The sequence below is a fragment of the Nasonia vitripennis genome, chromosome 3 (genome assembly GCF_009193385.2).
Source record: "Nasonia vitripennis strain AsymCx chromosome 3, Nvit_psr_1.1, whole genome shotgun sequence".
In the NCBI taxonomy this organism is placed as follows: domain Eukaryota; kingdom Metazoa; phylum Arthropoda; class Insecta; order Hymenoptera; family Pteromalidae; genus Nasonia; species Nasonia vitripennis.
The window spans coordinates 14,110,980-14,131,848 of NC_045759.1; the positions used below are offsets into that span (position 1 = coordinate 14,110,980).

Here is a 20,869-nt window from a genome sequence, read left to right on the forward strand (position 1 = left end):
CTATATAATCTAATTTTCAAACCACTTCGGCAAAACTGTAAATTCAATTTAAAAAAGACTCTGTCCGCAAATATTTCCTGTCTAAATCACTTTTTCCAGCGGAATACGATTAATCATACTTGTCATTTTCAACGGCAACCTGCGTACACCAGTCCCTACGAGTAAATATCACTGGCCGAATGATAAGATTAGCCATCGGAGGCAATCTTGAAAAAGTATCCGCTTTGCGAGCGGCACGAACGCATGACGGCGCATTTTTCATTCTAAAACGAGACGTTCGGAAACCCCAAAGCTATAGGGATACGATGGTGTGTACGTCGAAGACGCGACCAAAAATGATTGACGAAGTGCCTGTATTTATCACTCGGAAAAGTCGATCACATACGCATCATAAATCCTGTAAGAAAAGAGTAGACACGTGGGAATAAAAAAGAAACGTGAATGTTCAAATTGGATAACAATAAATTGCCTCGAGTCTCAGATACACTTATAGTATGAGTGGCCCAAGTAACATATCTCATTTATAATATAATATTGAGAGTTGCCCTTTTTATTTACTCCTGTTATTGAAAATTCATAAAAACACCCATACCGAAATTTCATTTTACATTGCATGCAATAACATTCAAAAAGCACTCGTACTATAGTGCAAGTAGTACCTTCCACCTCGAAAAGAGACGAGAAAAGACTCCCTTCTTGATTCGCGATAAAATGCGCTCATATATATATATATATACACGCACGCACACACACACGCATATACATGCCCACGTATTCATTCTCGAGAGCGACAGAAGCGATAACCATCGACGCCATCAACCAACAGGCAAAAGTCATCGCCTCCGAACTCAAAATGGATACATTTCATCGAAAAGCGACATTTCGCTGATAAAACGCCGGGCAAAGTATATGTTCGCGTCGATACGACACTTGACAATTTTTAGAGCGCGAAATATCAAAACACTCAGCTGCTGTGGACATTCGATGCGCCGATGTTGACACGTTTGAATCTGCCGTTCTCGTCGTCCCGATGAGGACTTGAGCTTTCACCCTTGTTTTTCTAATTTTTTTCCAGAGTAGGTTACTGCTGTTTGGCTCCGATGACGTTTTCAACGAGGATTATCGGGAAATGTTTTTCGGCGTAAATCGTTTTCACGTATAACCGATACAACTACAGGCCGGAATAAAAGCACAAGAGTTAGCTCGTGCGGAGCTAATCAATTTACGATTTAACATCGCGCCAACTTGTAAACAACAAATTTATGCGCGAACTTACCCTCCGCACAACTTTTCTGTTAAAATTTCCCGACTCGGGCGAAAGTTTTCACTCGTCGTCGCCTCGTGTTTTAAAAAAATGAAAAAAAAGCTTCCCTCGCGCACGTGGCACCTCTGATGATAAAACCGCGAAGGAGAGGCAACTTTTCTCATCAGCCGACGAGTTTACTCGGCAGTTGCAGACGAAGAAAAACAGGCGAGAGGGCAACACGCCGCGGTAACAACGAAAGATCTAAATATCTGCGCAGCCTCGAGTGGACCGCGTTAAAATTGTGCGCCGCCCCCGCAACGGTGTAGTCCGCGCCGCTACGACGAGAGATGCATCGCAGTCTGCCTTGAATGTAATTCAATTAAAACTTGCGGCGAAGAGAGACAGCCACGACGACGATGCAGTGGGTGAACGGAGACGTTCTTGCGGGGTACACGTGTACTAGTACGTTAGAGACAAATTTTAATTCGATTCAAGAGGTGTTGCGTGGTCTTATTGCACTTCTGACTAATCTTGATCATACCGCAAACAGCCGAAAGTTAAGCTCCACGCGCGAGCTAAGGAATATTCTTAGTTATTTCTGGCTCATACCGCGCCAAAACAATCTATACTCGACAAAAGCAAAAGCAGTCGAGCCGTGAAATTATTTGTCCAAGATTGCAGCTGTGCTCAATATCAGTTTACGTATGGGCCACTTGATTAGCCAATTGTATTGAAATCGGCCAAGATTAGCCTGTCCTACATCCCGAGTTGAACTGTCCGAACCACATCGAATTTATCTTCATCTCGAGAAACCGATAAACACGAGCGCGTCTACGCCCAAGATTAATAGATGCAGTCTACCACAGCGAAACGCCTTCTCTCTCTCTCTCTCTCTCTCTCTCTCTCTCTCTCTCTCTCTCTCTCTCTCTCTCTCTCTCTCTCTCTACTCTTCCATCTCGAAAAACCCTCATAGAAGATTGCAGACTTTCGTTTATCTTCAACTCCACGAGAGAGAAAAAAAATCTCGACTATCTTTTCAAGCAACATAAACAGGAGGCGCAACAGCGCGACCGCGAAACTTTCCCGTTGATCTTAAAGATTTCCTCCGCCCTGAGAGGCTGAACTTCGCGGCATAGCTAACTGCTCCTTTTTCATAATGCCCGTAAAGAGGCGAATGTTTGCGGGGAAAACAGCGGCGCACTACTTACGCTGGAGGAATGTTTAAGGAGCTGCAAAAACCGAAAGCTATTATTCGCGCCGGGAAGTTTCTTACGAGGCATTGATTATAAGCCAGCGAGGAGCGAGAAGGAAGTAATTTTTCTGATTTGAAAGTTTGATTGACAAAGTAGCTTATACTTTTCGTATTCAATGGCTGCGTGCTTAATATTTCTTGGGAGCCCATTGGAAGCTATGCACGGCTCGGCTCGCATTGAAATTTAACAGGTACAAAATGCGTTATTTATTCAACATCTTCATCAAGAAACTTTGGCGTGCGCGGATTTTTTATTCATTCGTCTATTTCTTCTTTTTTTATGTACACAGAATTTTTCTACCAGACTGTGCAAGATTTTCTGAATGATAAACTCGAGGAAAAAAAATCATCCGACAAGAAAAAGTTGCTTCCGCACCGATTGATTCCCCTACGCTACTCTCCATAAACCACACGTCGCGAGTCGCGGCTTATTACGCGAGAAGCTCTCCGTGGCAAGTAGTTGGTAGGGCTTTATATAGGAAACTGATACATGCACACGCGCCTCGTAAACGCCGGTCGACGTTCGAACAAAACGAGCAGATTTACGCGAAACGCATCCTCAAGTGAGCGCGCGTCTGGGTTATTATGTTATCCTTTGCTGTACAGGCAATTTCCAGGCCGAACATGAGCTAAACTTAATTGAAGAGGGGCAAATTGAGCTTGCGATTGGGTTTCAGAGCGTTCTTGCTTTGCTTCATGCTGAAGACGTTATAGACGAGGTTGACATTTGGGATGAAGCGTTTGAAAGCAAAGGGCAGTTAAAGGACTAATCAATGAAGGGATCGTTCGACAGAAGTGGATTAAGTCGTTATTGCAAACTTATGAGAAACAGAATTATATATCTTTTGAATGAGAAGTTACCGATACGAATATTCCAACTTTTGAAAGTAGAACCGAGGAATAACGATGAACATTTTAACGCAGAAGAAATTATTAAAAAGTTCTTCCTTCATCCACATTTAAGCGGGATACTTCCTGTGTACTATCGCGTAAATCTACCCGTATCGGTGAAATGAAATTCTGCATTTGTAAAACTTATTTGCAGTAAAAAGGAAAAATTTACTCAAGCGTCAATAAAACCTTCGCGATACGAGAAAGCTGCAGTAAAAAAATTAATCCGAGTAAGATAAACTCGAAGCCGTAAGCCGTCAGGTAGAGATACTTACGTAAACAGAGCAAATAAAAATCGATCATCGCATCAGCGCATCGTAATCATCACGCGCCAGAAGCGCGCGACAATTTAAAACACATCGGCAGCGATGTCTCCCGACTGCGAATCGACTCGTCGATAATAATTCCAGTCGATTTACGGACAGACTTTACCGAGGCTCGAATTTTCATACTAATGACGAGGCAGAGTCATCGGTGTGAATATTTTCCGAGAAGCTTTTATCCCAATGGGATTGACGCGTAGTGCGAGTTGAAATAAAAGCTCCTCGCGCGCATATGCCACACTGCAACGCGCGCGTATTGATCGATCGCACTTTATTATTATTTTCACGAGCGCAGCCGTGCGGCTGGTTTTTCATTCGCGTAAAATATGAAAATTTATGCGTGAAAAGCGTTTATTCTATCCTATTGGTACACGCACTGTTATTGCGAAGTATACGTGCGTTTGTAAAACGAAAAAAAAAATAGTGACCGACGCGCGTTGATCGAGAAAAATGTGGTTTTATCTGTTTTCGAGCTTTCTCCGGGAATTTTATTGCCAAGCCGAATACTTTGCGGAAATTGCTTGTTAGCGCGTGCCGCGTGAAAGGAAAGAGAGTAGCAGCCCGCGGTTGAAAAGCGCACGAGCTTTCTGGCTCGTTACCCGTCGCGATTCCGCGGGATAACGAGTACTTTTTTCGACCATCAATCAGGTTTTACTTCTGTTCGTTTTTTTTACTCCACACCTGTATCTACCTGCAGGTACACACACCGCAAGAGTGTGATAAGCAGGGTAATGAGAAAAATGCCGTCAAAGCTGATCAGACTCCTCGACAATAACCTTTTCAGTACAAGCGATGCTGTCGCGCATAACGAAAGCCGACGTCCCACCGAGCGTTCGAGCCTGGAAACATCAACAACATTAGATCGAAACAACGCGCTGGCTTGATTGCGTTATGCATATGATAGGAGGAGCAGCCCTTCGGTCTAAGGAGCCACGCATCGCTATGTCACACCGTCCATATCGTGCAGATGGTCTCAATTAGACTAATTAACCCAGGACATCCGAAATGGCCAACTCGCAATTGGACCCGTGTATGCGCGAGCAGGAAAATGCCAGTACGTCGGCTGTCTGTCATGAGCGCCGATATATTAGTAATAATCGATCGCTGATGTTGTCGTGTTGGCTGCAGGTCTCGTAGGTATATATGCATCCTTGGTGAGGTTTATCGTCGCGTGTATGTAATCTTGTAAACAAAAGTATCAATTCCTTATCTTAAAATGTGAATATTATAAATGTCACAATAAGGAGCCTAAACATTGACACAAAATATTTCAATCAAGCTGAATCTTCAGCACACCAGCAGTCTATATGGGGAATTCTACGGGAAAAATGCCATTTTCTGGTTGGAGAAACCGAAAAAAATAAATGTTGGGGCACATTCCCGCACCTTTTTTTTCTTATTGTACATGTTTAGAACCATGCAAAACCACGTTCCAACATCGAAAAAGTGCCTTGTCGCACAATTTTCTAGACCCTTCAAATTCGTCGAAAAATAGCCATTGTTCAAGGGCATGCACCTAATGCATAAAGGCACAAGCGGAAAATGTATTACAGTAAAATAAAAGAACGGGAAAAGAGCTTCAATTTTAAAAAAATGCGTTAAAAAAGTTTGATTTGATCAAAAGTTACGCATAATTGAAAATGCGGTTAAATCATAAAAAAAGATACACTTTCTTGACTGAAAAATCCTACAATTTTCATGATTTTTCCGCATTTTCAATTGTGCGTAACTTTTGACCAAATCAAGCATTTCCAACGCATTTTTTTTTAAATTCAAGCTTTTTTCTCGTACTCTCTTCCTACCGTAATACATTTTCTGTTTGTGCCTATATCCTTTAGGTACATGCCGTTGAACAATGGCTATTTTTCGACGAATTTGAGGGGCCTATAAAACAGTGTCACAAGGCACTTTTTCCGATGTTGGAATGTGGTTTTGCATGGTTCTAAACATTTATTTATTTATTTCATAATTAAACGGGCTATAAGCCCTTTACAGAATTGCATAGACACAAGAAAATTTTACATATTCACAAGAAAAAAATACAGGTGTTATCGAGTGTGACTAAAAAGTAAAAACAAAATTCTTTTATTTCGACTTAAATTGCGGGAGTTCAGAGACCTCGGTAACGCTATGAGGGAGGACGTTCCAAGAACGCCTAAGCCTAATCGTTGAGAAAAATCTAAAATTGGACGATGAAGATTCCTCTGGAGAGGTCGGTGGTTACGAAGCGTATACGCGAGTTCCCTGGCGCAAAATTTGGCTTTGATAACCTCACTAGTAATAAAATCCCGAAGGACCTTGAAGGACAGCAGGCAGTCATGGTAATGATGTAAACTAGTTATCGTTGGCAGATTAAAGAACAGAGACAATTCGGTATAGTCATGTTCAAGCCTACTCATCGGGCAATTGCTCTTATATGCAAGGTATCTAATAATGCGATGCTGTACAGACTCAAGTTTCACACGCGAAGTTTTAGTAAAAGGAGACCAAATGGGAGAGCAATAAAGTAGAATTGGAAGGACTAGAGACCTGTATAAATTGGCAACCGTGCCATAATGCTTAAAATCAGATGTGGTCCTCTTAATAAAACCTATTTGCCTGCTGGCCTTCGAGTACATGGAACATGTACAATAAGAAAAAAAGTTGCGGGAGTGTGCCCCAACATTTGTTTTTTTCGGTTTCTCCAACCAGAAAATGTCATTTTTCCCGTAGAATTCCTCATATATGCGCCTATAGATTTCCACGTCCATAAACCCCCGCAGCTCGAATCTCTCCCTTCGCCTTCGTCGAATGTGGCCGTCCCGAGAGAATGTTCGCGCCGCGGCTAATCCCCTGGAGAAAAATTTCCAGAGACACGAGGATAAGCCGACGCCGGCATTGATAAAGCGCGCGTGCGTTTCTTTTTTATCGCCAGACTGTAGTGCATTTAACGCGCGTCGCGCGCGCTGGTGAGAGAGAGGAGGAAGTCCGGAAACTGGCGCAAAGGTAGAGTGCACTGCGAGTAATGGGAGGAAGGAGATTAGAGCGCATAGCTTTGGAGATTGTGGAGAGTATATACTGCGTATTTGTTTATGCTAATTATTTCGAGGTTTAAGAAGATTATTTTTTTACTGAAGATATTTTTATTTCCGAACTCGCATTCGTTACTTTGGCCGTTAATGGCCGCGACGGAAACGTACGTCGCATTATTATTATTTCAATACAGCTTTTTACCAACCCAAAAAGTCTCTGATTTCACACCCGAGCCCTCGAGCTATTTATCTCGAAATATGCGTGATCAGTTTACGGTGCATTTACCTCTTTTCCCCCCTAAGTAGCAAAAAAAAGTTAAGAACGACCGCGCTATACTCGAAGAAAAATCGGGAGCTAAGGAGAGGAGGAGAGGACTCGGTGGAAAAGGGAGAGGAGAGAGGAGAAGAAGAACAGAAAGAGTATACGAGCGCCGCGGCGGAGGAAAAGAAATATTAGTGCCTCGGGGGATCGCTTCCTTTCTTTCCTCCTCTCGTTCTATTACACAAGATCACACGAGTGCAAACGAATGTTCCGCGATGCACTTACCCGCGTTTTCCACGCTCGGGCATAAAATCTGATAAGGCATGGATTTTAGCTGCTTTGTTTCGCGGAGAAAACTTTTACGACGCGACGTTAAAATTCATGCAATTTGATTTCTCTATTGTTTATCGCTTTGTAGATATATTTTTCTTCTGATCGAAGAAATCGTTCGACGATGCGCACATACGCACGCTCTTTACGATGTGAAAACAGGTATATAAATTTCATCACACGTACGGAAGACGTATACAATAATACAATCGCACGCATAGTCATCAAGTTCAATGCAAACGCTCATAAATCCGCTCGGCAACGTATATTATTCCGTCCAAGCGGTACGCGCAGTGTGTGGTATAGTATACACGCGAAATTGACTGTAACGCGAGAGCTCAGTCCGCGCAGTCCATGCGCTGTGCAGCTCGCGAATCGATATAATACACGTATCCAGTAAAATCTCCCCTTATAACACACTTATTAACGGAAATTCACTTATGAATTATTCAACCGCATCATACTTTGCGCATAATGGCGAGAGAGCGGAGCGGCTCTTTAATTCGAGCAGCGCGCGTGCGAATTTCGCGCAAAATATAATCAAATAACCCGCCGCCACGCGGATGCCGCATTTGAATACGTATAACCAATGCGCGCGAGCGAATCAATAATCCCGAGCCGTTCTGCCACTTTGTGTGTTCGCAGCAGCGCGATGATATGCATTCCTATATGCGCATATTGCTTTGAAAATAGCCACAATTATCGGGGACGATAAAAGCGTATAATATGTTCTGCTTGATGCGCATCGGGCTTTTCTTATTCAAGAGATCGACCAGCCAATGCGATGCGAAGATATTCGTAATGGAGCTGAGTGCGTGTGTGTGTTTACGAAAATAGACGAGCGATGCTCGCGCTGCACGCGCGGTCTGGAATCGAATAATTGTTTATGCGATGATGCAGGGTATAGCGCGAGCGCGATATTTAATTGATCGCGAGCGCTGTACGAAGGCGCAGTATTGCATATTAATTAAGCGTGAATTTCGGATCAGGCGATGAATGTGCGTAGTGGCATGGGGTGTGTGGGTAAATTTTGAATTTCGGTGTCTGTATGGTTTGATTCTCGGCTAAACTGCTCAATTATAGCTTAACCTATATCTGCGACGATTGGAAGATAACCTCAGTACGTCAGCATGAACGGCTCAAGCAGCAGGTCCAAAAAAGACAATTTAACATAAGCGATGAACTGTCGTAATATATAGACTAGGTTCAAGCAAATACGATAGGAGATATAGGAAGACGCCTATGCGCCATCTAGTTTCGCTGGTCGGAGGAATGGAAAGTTTGAGCGGTGGGGGCAGGGCCCGTTCAAAACTGCTTTGATTATGAGAATACAGTGCAACGTGAAACACTTTTTTAATTAGGTTTGTAAGTTGCCTAAGTCTCCGGACATATTTTATATTGACTCGTCCGTGACAATATATTCCTGTAATTAATTTGCCATCCTTTGCACCAGCTCCATGTGTTACGTAAAGGAATTGTTTTGTCTTCCTTAGTCTTTGTCTAATTAGACCTTTCCCCGTGCCTTTATGGGCTCGTTATGTCGACGTGAAATGGTCTGCAGATGAAGGGAATATCAATATATACGAGCATCATACCAACCAAATAATACGATTCAATAGCAAGACGAGACAATAGGGAAATATTCAATAGCGATGTAACGTAACTCTATACAATTAGCGGCGGTAATAACAAATTAATTACGCGCGACGAAAGCTCGATTAGCCTACACCCGTCATGTACCGCAGTTCAAGCACCCACAGCTGCAGTGTTTACACGTGAATTTTTATTACACGCCAAACTCGTCCCTATAAACGCGAACAGGAACAACAGCACTCGTCTCGATTTAAGACTCCCCCACGATGCGTGGTCCTAAACAAATACAGGAAAAGGAGCCGCGTTAAAGTGCCGCCGCAGCGGATATCTCCCTCTTGCGCCCTTAAAAAGCCACTTCCACTTTCTTCCCCTTCCATAAATCTACCTCCCCCTTCTCCCAGCCTCTCTCCTCGACCTATTACCTATACGCTTCTTTCAATTAAGCCGTTGAAAACGCCTGCGAATTCGCCGCTGCGTCGACCCTTACGAAATTAAATCGCCGACACGATATACACGTACCGAACGAGGCGATGGCGTGCAGCGGGAAAAATAGGTGAGAGGTTCGCGCGATGCGAAACTGGATACGTATACATAAAGTGGACGCGAGCTTTTCATTATGCGCTAGGCGCCTTATTTTCATGGGACTATATGGAGCGGCAAAATTGTTTCGCGATCGAGATGGTAATTTCGCGGTGAGTTGTAATAGAGCTTGCTTATAACACTTATGGTGCAGCTGGTATTACCTGCTTTTCATCTTTGCTTTTGTTATTTTTTAGCAAAATTTTGACATTTCGAAACGTTGGTCGAGCTACTCGCGTTATGAGTGGGTATAGCGTTGAAAATACATCTCGTAAATCTGACCAGTACGGTGAATGTTTACTCTTGTTGCAGAAGGTTATTAAAAACTTTCCCCTCTGTTCTGCAATCCAAACGAGCCGAGCCAATGTTTTCTCCCACGCAGTAAAAATGCGAACTCCATTAATCTCTCTCGTTGATATAGCCTTTGGATTTACTCGAGCCGAACTCTATTCTTCAATAAATACAGCCGAAAGCTTTGAACAACATAATTCGACCATATAACTCGTTTATGCGTTCGTCAAAACGACAGCTTAAACTTTTGCACGTTCGCTACTGTCGCAAAGAGAAAAAGGGGGGATATCGCGAAAAACGCCAATCGGTGCGGAAATTTGCTGCCCGGCGACGGCTGAAATAATTGGAAAAGCATAAAAGTTATATGTACGGCAGTTTTATTACCCGGAAGAAGAAAAAGCTACGGCGTCGTATCAGCCACGAATGGCCTTAGTTTTTCGCGGATGGCAGCGCGGCGCCGCAAGTTTCGCCGTATAATCCGCAAATGTCCGTGGGAGGATACAAGCGAGTATAGTAGCAAAAAGTATAGGTTACTTGAGAATTAGTGGAGTTTATTTTTTTTTTTGTTGCGGGATCGGAAAAAAAATGCTAACTACGGACTGACGAATGAACGTTCCGTGATGGGAAAGTAGGTGAAACTTTTTTGTCCCTCGTATCGAACCAGGTATTTTATGTATTGGAGAAATATTTCGTCGGTTTAGCTTTTATTCCTGCTTCTGTTTTCTATCCGATGCCATAAGCGAAGTATACAACATTGAGAACCACGCGCACGTCGTCTAACTGCTCTGCAACATAATTGAAATAGTCGGGCACACTTTAACGCACGGAGAAACTTCGTACGGGATCCGTTGAAATGTGACAGTTGTACTTGTTTCTGTAGCTGAAAAGCTATTTTCTCCCTTTTAAAAAAATGCATGCCAGAAAATGTGTGCGTCGACGGTATGTTATTTTCCAGAAAAATCGAAGCAAACACAGTCCATAATACGCGTGCAGAGAGAACTTTGTAGAAAGCTGCGTTTTTTTTTAAATATATTGAAACCGTAGTTGTGGAAATGTACGTGGCTGAAAATATTGAAATATTTTGCTACTTGTACGTATAAACGTAAAGAAACTTTGAATAAGCTATCAATAGAAAGAATCGTTCGCTTTAACAATGCATATCTTTATTTAAATCTGACCGTCTAGTCGTCCGTACATTATTTAAGTACGTTAACTTTTTGTCTCAATGCAGGATTTATCTCTTTCTACTCATTTCAATTTTATATTGAAGTTTATTGAAGAATTTTATATCGAGTTCAAATCATACTTAAAAAGTCCATCCTATATCACCTCGACGCAGCCGAAAAACCACATTACCATCTGCACATAGCATACATTCAATAAATAATAAAAGCCAGATAGAGACGCGTCAGAAATTCGTTCCTCATAATGCGCCCCTTGAATATCTCCGAGAAGAAGCTCTCCCTCTCGCCTACCCACGAAGGGACGAATACATATTCTCTCCTCCGATTGGTACGGCGGCGGCGACTAGCGAAAAAAAGGGGCCAACGGTCAATATTCCCCGGGAGTCGAGGCGATTCTAATAAAAGCCGCATCGTGCCAGGCTACAGAATATCCATTTCCGAAAGTGTTTTACGCCGGCTTATAAGTGACGAGGCGAGCTTGAGAGGCTTGCATTTTACCCTACCCCCTTGAGCCCGTATTTTTGTATCTTCTTCGCAGACTGGGCTCTACAGCCACCCCTTTTTCGGCATTTTTCTGTTTCTATTCGTTTTAGGATGCTGATACGATAAAACAGTTCCACAGCTAGTATCGAATAAATATACCGTTATCATTATAAAACAAATAATGGTCCCGACAGCTCGCCGAATAAAGCTCGCCCGAAATTCAAGAATCCCATTCAAGTCTTTTCATCAATCCTCCGCTATTCAACCAACCCTCTCTCGATTCATCGCTCTCTTACACTACTCCGGTACACGCACGCGGCTCGCGTGTACAGTCCTGATGAGTCACGTATATGCCTCTCTCTTTCTCCTACTGACCCCTTTCGTCGAGAAGACAAGGAAAGGGCGAACGCGGTTCATCCATTAATGGCACGTTGATTTGATCCGACCCCGGCAGCACTAATAATCTCTTTATGGACTATATTCGTCACATATTCTACGTGCGAGCGGCAGGCTGGTCAGTAGTGCGGAATGCGCGTCTGATGAAATATGAATAGCGAGGTGTTGTGCTTTTGGGTAATATCGTTACTCGGTCATCGATCAGAATATGGACGCGTGAGCCGAGGCATTTCGGGGATGATGTCCTGGAGCACGCGGGCCTTTGTAACGATTATTGGACTGTTGATTAGATTGTGAAGATTTTTCTTTGTTCCACTCGTTTTTCATCATCTGCATTATATATTAACAATTTGTTTGTTTACGCAAGGATCTAACTGTAAATATGTTAATTGTTCACTATTTATATATATATATATATATATATATATATATATATATATGTAGTCGTAAATTATTCACCGAGTTTTGATATCCTTGGAACATCGGAACGCCCACCGTTCCGATCCGTTACATCATTCCAAATTGCCTACGCAATAAATAGTACTTTGTGAACACAGCATCTAATGTGAATGGGAATACCCCTTGCCGAAAATAAAACGCAAGTCATTCCGGTTTTGTGTAAGAAATACTTCAGCAAAAAGTTTTATTGACATTTCCATTTCCTCTGCCGACTGAGATCGACTTCTTATGTATGCTGAAGTGGAATTAGATTTGAAAATGAAAAACTATTAAATATGTAAACGAGATAAAACTCCGGCAGCCATAGTATGAGCGACTCGAGCAGAAGTCCCACAAGGCCGTTTTAGCATAGGTGACACATCTCTATATCTATACACTTAGCGCAGAGTTTTTGATAAGGAAATATAAAAGTGCCCATGCGACACCTATCGTCGCTGACCAAAGACCGGGTAAGTTCAAGCGGTGAGAGAAAAACTAGTTCAAAACTGTTTTGTTTTATTGCCATTACTTGACTCTACTATAAACTACTGATCTTTTAATCTCCGTGTAATTCTTAGAAACGCCCAATACCCTTTTTGTACTTACATCTAAAAATTCACCATAAATGAAAGCAGATCAATAAATTGAAGAAAGGACTCTCACTCTAAACTTAAAAAAAAAACAAGTAAGCGAGTAACCTTTTATTAATATTGATGGATTTCAAGAGTCAAAAAATAAAAAAATTTGTATGATCACAAAACTTCTGTAAGGTAAAGCAAAACAAAATAAACTTCTCACTACACTACTGTAGACACAAGCTCTCTCGAAACACTCGAAGACAAAAGAAAACAAAAATTTCTTGTGAAATAAGTTCGACTTTGCGAAATCGGCTAGCTAGCGGGTACTACCCACCGGTCACATTTTCCCCCGGCAGCTGTGAAATATTCGTGATTTATCGAGTTCCGGGATTCACGCGAAAAATCTATACTAGTTTCATGAGCAGACAGCCGACTAGTCTCCGATTCCCGTGGGTATAACGCAAGAGCTTGCGAACAGGATGAAGAAGCCGAGAAAGAGCTTTTCCGGCCGAATATGTTCCAAGAATTATATTATGCATAGAAAGAATATTGAGACGCTGCGACAAAAATAGCTATTGACTAGAGAGATTTAGAATAGTAACAAATGGAAAAATGAAACAGCACCAACGAATTTCGCATTGACAGTTTTGTAACCGATATACTGAATAACTAACAATGAAATATCAGCGGATTAATATAAGTCTCCAAGCTGCATTCAAACGTTTCCCAACAATGCTATGTTTTTCTTTTTTTGTCTACCCAATACTCCATCTTTCAGCCACTTGTGAGTGTCAGCAGATACAGTTACCCGGTACATAATTATCTGGTGAAATCTAATTTTCGAGAACTGCACTTCATCTTCTCCTGAAATTCCAGAACTTCCAGCTCGGAAAAGTACAGTCGGACAGGTTTAACGATACACGATACAGCTGATGCGCTCCACTGAGCGTCATTATCACCGAGTGTAAAACCTCAAAGTCGAATGGCTATACTGGAAGAGGAGAAAGGAAAGTGCATCGGGTTCTCAAGTAACCATTTTATCTGTGGTAATAAGGATAGATAAGTAATAAGGGAGCTCTTGTATCGTCTCTTTGTGCTTTTAAAAAGGGAGGTAGTCGTTTAAATAAAAAGATTGAAATGGTTTAAGATTCGATTATAATCTACGTAACCCTTTGAATACTTAATTTTTGTTAAAAAAGAGGAATATTTTTGCTAAACAAAATCTGAAAAAGTTAAGACTTTTCAAAGTCCATAAAGTATGCAGTCAGGTACGACGTTTAAATGCCATCCAATGACTAAAATTTCCACTCTTGGCTTGTAATTTTTTCATCGTTCGACAAATGAGCGCGACATTCTGGCTCTATCGAAATCCAGTTCAACTTTGATATCATTAGTCTGAAAAGCCAAAAGAGTGACTCAAAAAAATGGCAGCCTAACCGGCCTTTTAAAAACGAACGTGCATAAACGAGTGTACGCCGTGCGATGCCTTTCATTCAATTACAAGCGGAGCGCGTGCGACATGCTCTCGAGCTTCTGAAAAAAAGTGGAGGAGGAGAAACGGTTTTTTGATGCGGATTTCCTGGAGATTGAGAGCTTTTTTTAGAAAAAAGGGAGCTTTTGGGTAGGCGAATGAATGCGTTTTGACGAGTGACGTTGAATGCGCGCGACGGCTTGAGAAGTTTGACACTTTTCGGCAATTTCAATGGGCCGAAACTGAAAGAGCTTCAAAGCTTTGAGTGCATAAGACCTCGCTATATGTAGTAGATGGATGTGTCAAATTTTTTGCTCTTCAATTTTTAACACTGGGATGAAATCGTTACTTTTCTAATCGCATTCTAAAAATACCCCACGACACAGACGCCTACAAGGTAAAGCGCGCGCAGCATCCAAACGGTCGATTAAAAGCCAAAAATCACCCTTATATATTGAGGATTATCAGTCTTTATCGCGATTGTTCCTCTCCCTCAAAAGGCGCCACGGAAAAAGGGTCGTATAAGGGAGCCGCGAGCTCGAACGTAAATGATTTACGCCCTTTCATTACTGCTGCGCAAAAAATCGATACGCGCGCTCGAAAAAGCTGCACTCTCGAGCGAGCGTCCCATTTCCTCTGTTGCTCCTCTGTCGCAAAGCGAATAAAAAGCGTAATCATAATAAAATGAAATTAACAGGCGGCCGGTCGCGGGGCGCGTAATTATATGCGCGCCGACGACAACAAGAGTCGTCTGGCGATGCAGGCGTCCGAGGCGTAAAACAGCATCGCATGTTGCTGGACAATTTTTGCATAATTGCCGCTGGAAGAGGAAGAGAGAGAAAGAGAAAGAAAAGTGGAATTGCGCCGTCGTTGTTGCGGTCTGTTTAAGGGCCGCCCTTTACAGTCGCCGCTTACAGGTGTGCTGGTGTTGGTATACTTGAAAATAATTTCTTTAGGATGATTTAACTTGATAATTTGGAGTTTACAGATTTTGGTATTAATGAGAAACTTAATTGCAGTAGCTGCTTTTCATGGTTTTTAGGGTTAAAAAATATTTTATTTTACCTTGTAGATTATTAGTTATCTTATTTTTACTGCTATGCTATAATTATTTTATTTTATTGTACTAACCTTCCCTACTTTTAGAAGGAATCGAAAAAGCTAAGTAAAGAACGATTTCGCTAATCAAGATTATGCCTTCCTTCGCTTTTCAACTCGACTTTTACGACATCTAGGACACGAAGGAAAGCTTAATTGATCTTAATCAAACATTGGCAGTTCACTGACATTCCGGAAATATCTCACGTGAACTTTTCTTTTTCTAGACTATAAAAGTAATTTACTTTTTTTACAAAAGTTTTATGGTAAATTAATGCGATATTTTTTAAATTTCAAAAGAAATTGACCAATCCTCTCTTAAAAAAATGATGGCCTTTGTTGTGAAGCATTTAATACGTGATTCTGATTGGTTCCTGGTTGGTTGCCTAGGCAACGAGATCAGAACCGCGCTTTAAATTCATAACCCTCAAAACAGTTATAACTCATAACCCTGGTAGAAATGTTTGAGGTGTTTAAAATGAAATGTGGAAACCTTGATAATAGATAAAATATATGTAATATAACTAGCAAGAACTTTTAGTAAAAATTAATCATTACCAAGAGTGTGTATTATTACAACATGTGTATTGAAAAGTGGCACCCTAATCCTATTTGAAGTAGTAATAAAGCGTGTGAATATTATTTAGTTTTTTTTTTGAAATGTCAGTGAGAAGTTCAATTAAAAGAATAAAGAGTTTGAAGATATACTGCGTCTCTGTGCCCAAAGTCGCCTTCGGTGAGGTTTGAGAGGTGAATTTAAAGAAAAGTTCAGTATCCGAGTCAGTAAGTTTAAGTCAATCATTATACAATGCTCTTTGAATTGTAAAAAGGCTACTAGACATGTTACCTAGAAATATGTAACCTAGATGATTCTGATTTAACTGTTTTCGTTCATATTTTCACATCCAGGCTCATGCGAATTTTTTAATTGAGCAGGTCAAATTTTACTTATAGCCAGTTACGCAGAAACTACTATCTCTAGCACATTATATTTCTGCTTTCCAGTGTATTTTTACATGAAAAAAGTGATAAGTATTTTAGCTTTTTTTGTCAAGGCATTAATTAGAATTTTGACTTTTAACAGTTGTGAGAGATTTTGAGACCGATACCTGTTTCTCCATTTTTGCATTTTTCTCATTCGAAAACTAACAGGTCTAGAAGCTCATATTTTGCATATAGATTTCTTTTGTGATTGTGAAAAGATATTTAAAGTTGAATCGACCTTAACTGAAAAACTTCTGATTTCGACTCCGACACTGGTGTGAATGCAAACTCATGTTATACGACTAAATAATTATCATGGGTGTTGTAGTCGAACACAAAAGTATTTCAGTTAACGTTGATTCAACTTTAAATATCTTTCCATAGTCACAAAAGAAATCTATATGCAAAATATGAGCTCTCTAGACCTGTTAGTTTTCGAATGAGAAAAATGCAAAAATGGAGAAACAGGTATCGGTCTTAAAATCTCTCACAACTGTTAAAAGTCAAAATTCTAATTAATGCCTTGACAAAAAAGCTAAAATACTTATCACTTTTTTCATGTAAAAATACACTGGAAAGCAGAAATAGAATGTGCTAGAGATGGTAGTTTCTGTGTAACTGTCTACAAGCAAAATTTGATACGCTAAATTAAAAAAATCATATGGGCCTCGATGTGAAAATATGAATGAAAACCATTAAATCATAATCATGTAGGTTACATGTTTTCTAGGAAGTATAGTAAGAATCTGTGTAAAATTTCAGTTGTATAGCTTTTTTATAATGCAAATAAATGGCATTGTAATGATAGACAAACGCACTGACTCTTATACTGAACTTTTCTTCAAATTCACTATTCAAACCAATGATGACGAAATTGAGCATTATTAATATATTTATTAAAAAATAGTTTTGAGGGATTTAGTAACATGTTACATGCTTATAAAATATTAGCAGACGTTAGTGTGCCGCCCAACACTTATAATAGATTTTCTACCAGTGTTATTAGACAGAGATAGAATCAAGAGCGCGCGAAGCGCGCCTTCATTCCTAATGGAATTAAATTTATGTAACGTAAAATTCGACATATCAACATACCTCTGATGCCAACTCCAGGTCGTCCATTTTGACTACTTTCAGAGAATTTGGTCACTTTGAATTTCTGAAAACGAAAGAAAAGCAATATTACAATCGCGAACCTCTTAAAAAGCATACTTGACTATAATCGTGTCGATAACCACCGCATATAACCATACATTAAACGCAAAAACAACGGAGAATAACCTTTCGTAAAAAGTCTTCAGATCGATCTTCCTCAGACTTCCAGACCACCTCAAAATCTGAGAATGTGCCGCTCCGAATATTTCGATCCCGTTATCCCATTACGGTTTCATTCAGCTTAGCGCGCACTCTCCCGCCGAAATCGATTCGATTTCCATTCTATTACTAAACCGCCGTCCGTCGACCCCGCGCAAGCTTTTTCCATTGTCCGCGAGAGCCGAGAATTCGTAACTAACGATCGCGATTGTTTTAACTAACGACGCAATACACGTGCTATAGCCGCGGCTAGGCCGAGTCAATCGGAAAAGTGCACCGTCTGACCGTAACCGATCGTGTCTACTGATACCGACACGCTGTTTGACTTTCACTTACTACTTCACTTACTCGGGAGCTTACTTCCGCGGTTATTTTCGTCTGTATGTGTGGTATCGGAAGTTGCTCTCACCTTGGCTGGCTCGATAATTCCGAATTATTATTGGGTTGACGTTATTTCGCCGATTTCTTTGAAGAAGCGCGACCTTTGTTTTACCGATAGGATCTATTGACTTTCTTTTACGATTCGACAGGGACGTGTAAGAATATGTTGGGAAAAGAGTGACGACCTTTCAATAATAACGCGGCAAGCGTTTTAAGAGTTGGGGAAAATTAAAGTACACCTTTTGTTTTCCGAAGTAGCTGCATTTTAAAACAACTAAGGTATATTAGACAGTAAATTATAAATGCAAGGGCAACAGAGCGTAAACTTCGCTTTAACGTGACACCGTTTTTTTTTAATACTCCCCGATTTCCTCTAAAATATTCACGATTTTCCCGGCTTCCGCATCCTCGGTGAAGAGTATGCAGGAATGCAAATTTTTAATCTAGTCATTTGCGTCCGACAATTTTTAACGTTCGTTTTAAAGCCAAGCAACTATATACCGCGGAGCGCTTATTGTATTTTTCTGTAAAGTGTTTTCGCGCAGAGCTTATCATTTGATCGCAAAACTTCTATTTGTTTATGCTTTGATAACCTGCAAATAGTTATTTTGGGGAGACCGTTTTGATTGAATTATCGACGTATTCAATGTTCGGCCAATAGAATATTCATAGCCGATTATACTACTAAAACTGATGCATAAAACGGCCTTGGATAATACAAAGTCGAAATAATAATTCGACGAAGTGGCATACTCAAACGAATCTGTATTCGCTGAATACCTGCATTGGAAAAGCTAATAATAACTGGCAGCCTGAAAAACTTTCAATTAAAGCCACATGTCAACTGCAGCAGCGGCAGCTCTGGCAATAACAAAGGCATCTCTTCCATAACGCTATATAAGGAATCAAAGAAAAAGGTACAGCGAGCTCTCGGACCGGAAAGAAACGGTGGCAAGCAGCGAAGGCAATAAAAGAGCCGGGCGAACAATAAAGCGTTAAATGAAAAAGTGAGCATGACAAATGTTCGGCGCTGGCTACATTCAGCCGCTGCCACGAGAAAATGAAAGATTGCCACGCATACGTGCGGCGAATTCGTTCGCGCCAAGGTGGCTACTTACGAGGCCCTATGCTAGCGAAAAAATGGGACGCGAATTATTTTTATACAAAGGTATACTTGTAAGGGCGATAGAACTAATCGGGGGTTTAGGTGCTGTTCTGTGACCTACTATACGGGTAAGAGTCGAGAGTTTCAGGTGATGTCTAACGAGAAGACGTATAATGCTGTGACTTGCGAATTCGCGAACTGAAAAGAGGTCTTGAATATAATAACCTTTATTAAAAGGTAAGAACGTTGATTCATGCCATTCTAAATAAACATTTCCAGTCGACGAAACCTCTGAAAAATTCCTAAGCAAAAATAAACCGTACGAGTGAGAGATCTCATCTAAGTAAAAGTGCATTAATGTTTCCTACTAAATTCAGCCAACCCCTTCTCTAAGCTCTGCCATACGTGCAGGCACAGTGATATCTCGCGAAAATTTCGGCGCACATATGCGAGCGCACGCTCCAGAGCTATACTTTAATAATTAAGCATCAGCGTAGCGTTTCCGGTTTCGTTTCGCGGATTATTTCCATGCGTGCGCTCGGATTTCGCGTTTGATTAGTAATTTAAATTTCGCGCTTTAACGGCGCGTACTTAATTCTGCGAATTCGTAGAGTTAGGTGACTGCGCGCAATTCCAAAACGTGCGATGTGTCCGTCAAAAATTTAACTCGACGGGTTTTTGTTTTTGTTGAAGGGACCGTTAATCGCTTGATTAATGAGCGAGAGGATTTAAATGCGGGCTTACGCTTTTGAAGCTGCGTCGAATTAGCGGTTATTGTGCTCGTACCATCGAATGAATTTTAACTTTCGTTTCATACAAAATTACGTAATACACGATACGATCCACCGAGTTTATAGCAAAGGTCAGTTCGTCTTATTAAAAGCATAAAAAATGACATTTTGAACGACGGAATTTCAAATAAAACCTCATAGCTCGAAAATATTGCCAGCTGCATAATGCAACCGAAGGCAGCTCAAAATGAGAGAAAAGAATATTGTCCGGAGAGGCGAGTCGACGCTAAGCCGACGACGCGTTGAAATCGTGTCCAACTTTTCATACGAATGAGCGCAGCTCTCGAGTTCCCGTACACTCGTATCTGTATATAATACATCTGTATTATCCACTCCGGCCCTCTTGCGTCGGCGAAACCATCGCAATGCAAACTTTTCCTTATATTGGATTAATAACAATTTTATTGGCGAGCGCGCAGAAAACTTTTAATACGAAGCGTATAAGACGACGGAATCGCATTATTAGTCGCCAAAGTACTTGGATCCGGTTACGGGAAGTTAGTCTAAAGCGCCGGATAAAGTGTCTTGACTGGGATTTGTTATCTTTTAGCGTATGTATAAACTTTTGAATTAACGTTTTTCTATCTGATGAATCTATAGTTAGTTAATAATTAATGCTTGAATAAAAGACATGTGCTTTTGCTCTTGATTCGAGTGAATGTTTAAATTGCGCCAATTTTTCAGAATCAATAAACAGCGATCGATCTCACCACGTGCGAGTTCCGCTCAACCCCCTTAACCTAGAAGGAAACTATCACAAGTATACAGCCGCGAGAAAGCCGCTCTTTCGGTCGGAATAGAATAACAAGATTGTGCTTTTTCACCGGCCGGTAAACCGTCAGTTCGATAACAACTAAATACACTTTCA

The 20,869-nt window shown here is 41.0% G+C and overlaps 1 protein-coding gene across 5 annotated transcripts in view; it reads right to left on the minus strand.

Annotated features, from left to right (window-relative positions):
• Positions 1-20,869, minus strand: part of LOC100117395 (calcitonin gene-related peptide type 1 receptor) — a 167,856-nt gene that overhangs the window by 116,367 nt on the left and 30,620 nt on the right. For 4 of the 5 annotated variants that reach the window (XM_032598069.1, XM_031927682.2, XM_031927686.2 and 1 more), the window contains exon 2: positions 17,506-17,569. In XM_032598069.1, the coding sequence (XP_032453960.1) occupies positions 17,506-17,532 (27 nt within the window). In that variant the 5' untranslated portion in view covers positions 17,533-17,569. Of the gene's footprint in view, positions 1-17,505; positions 17,570-17,691; positions 17,715-20,869 lie in introns of those variants that run through there. The other variant, XM_031927683.1, reaches the window with a different exon arrangement.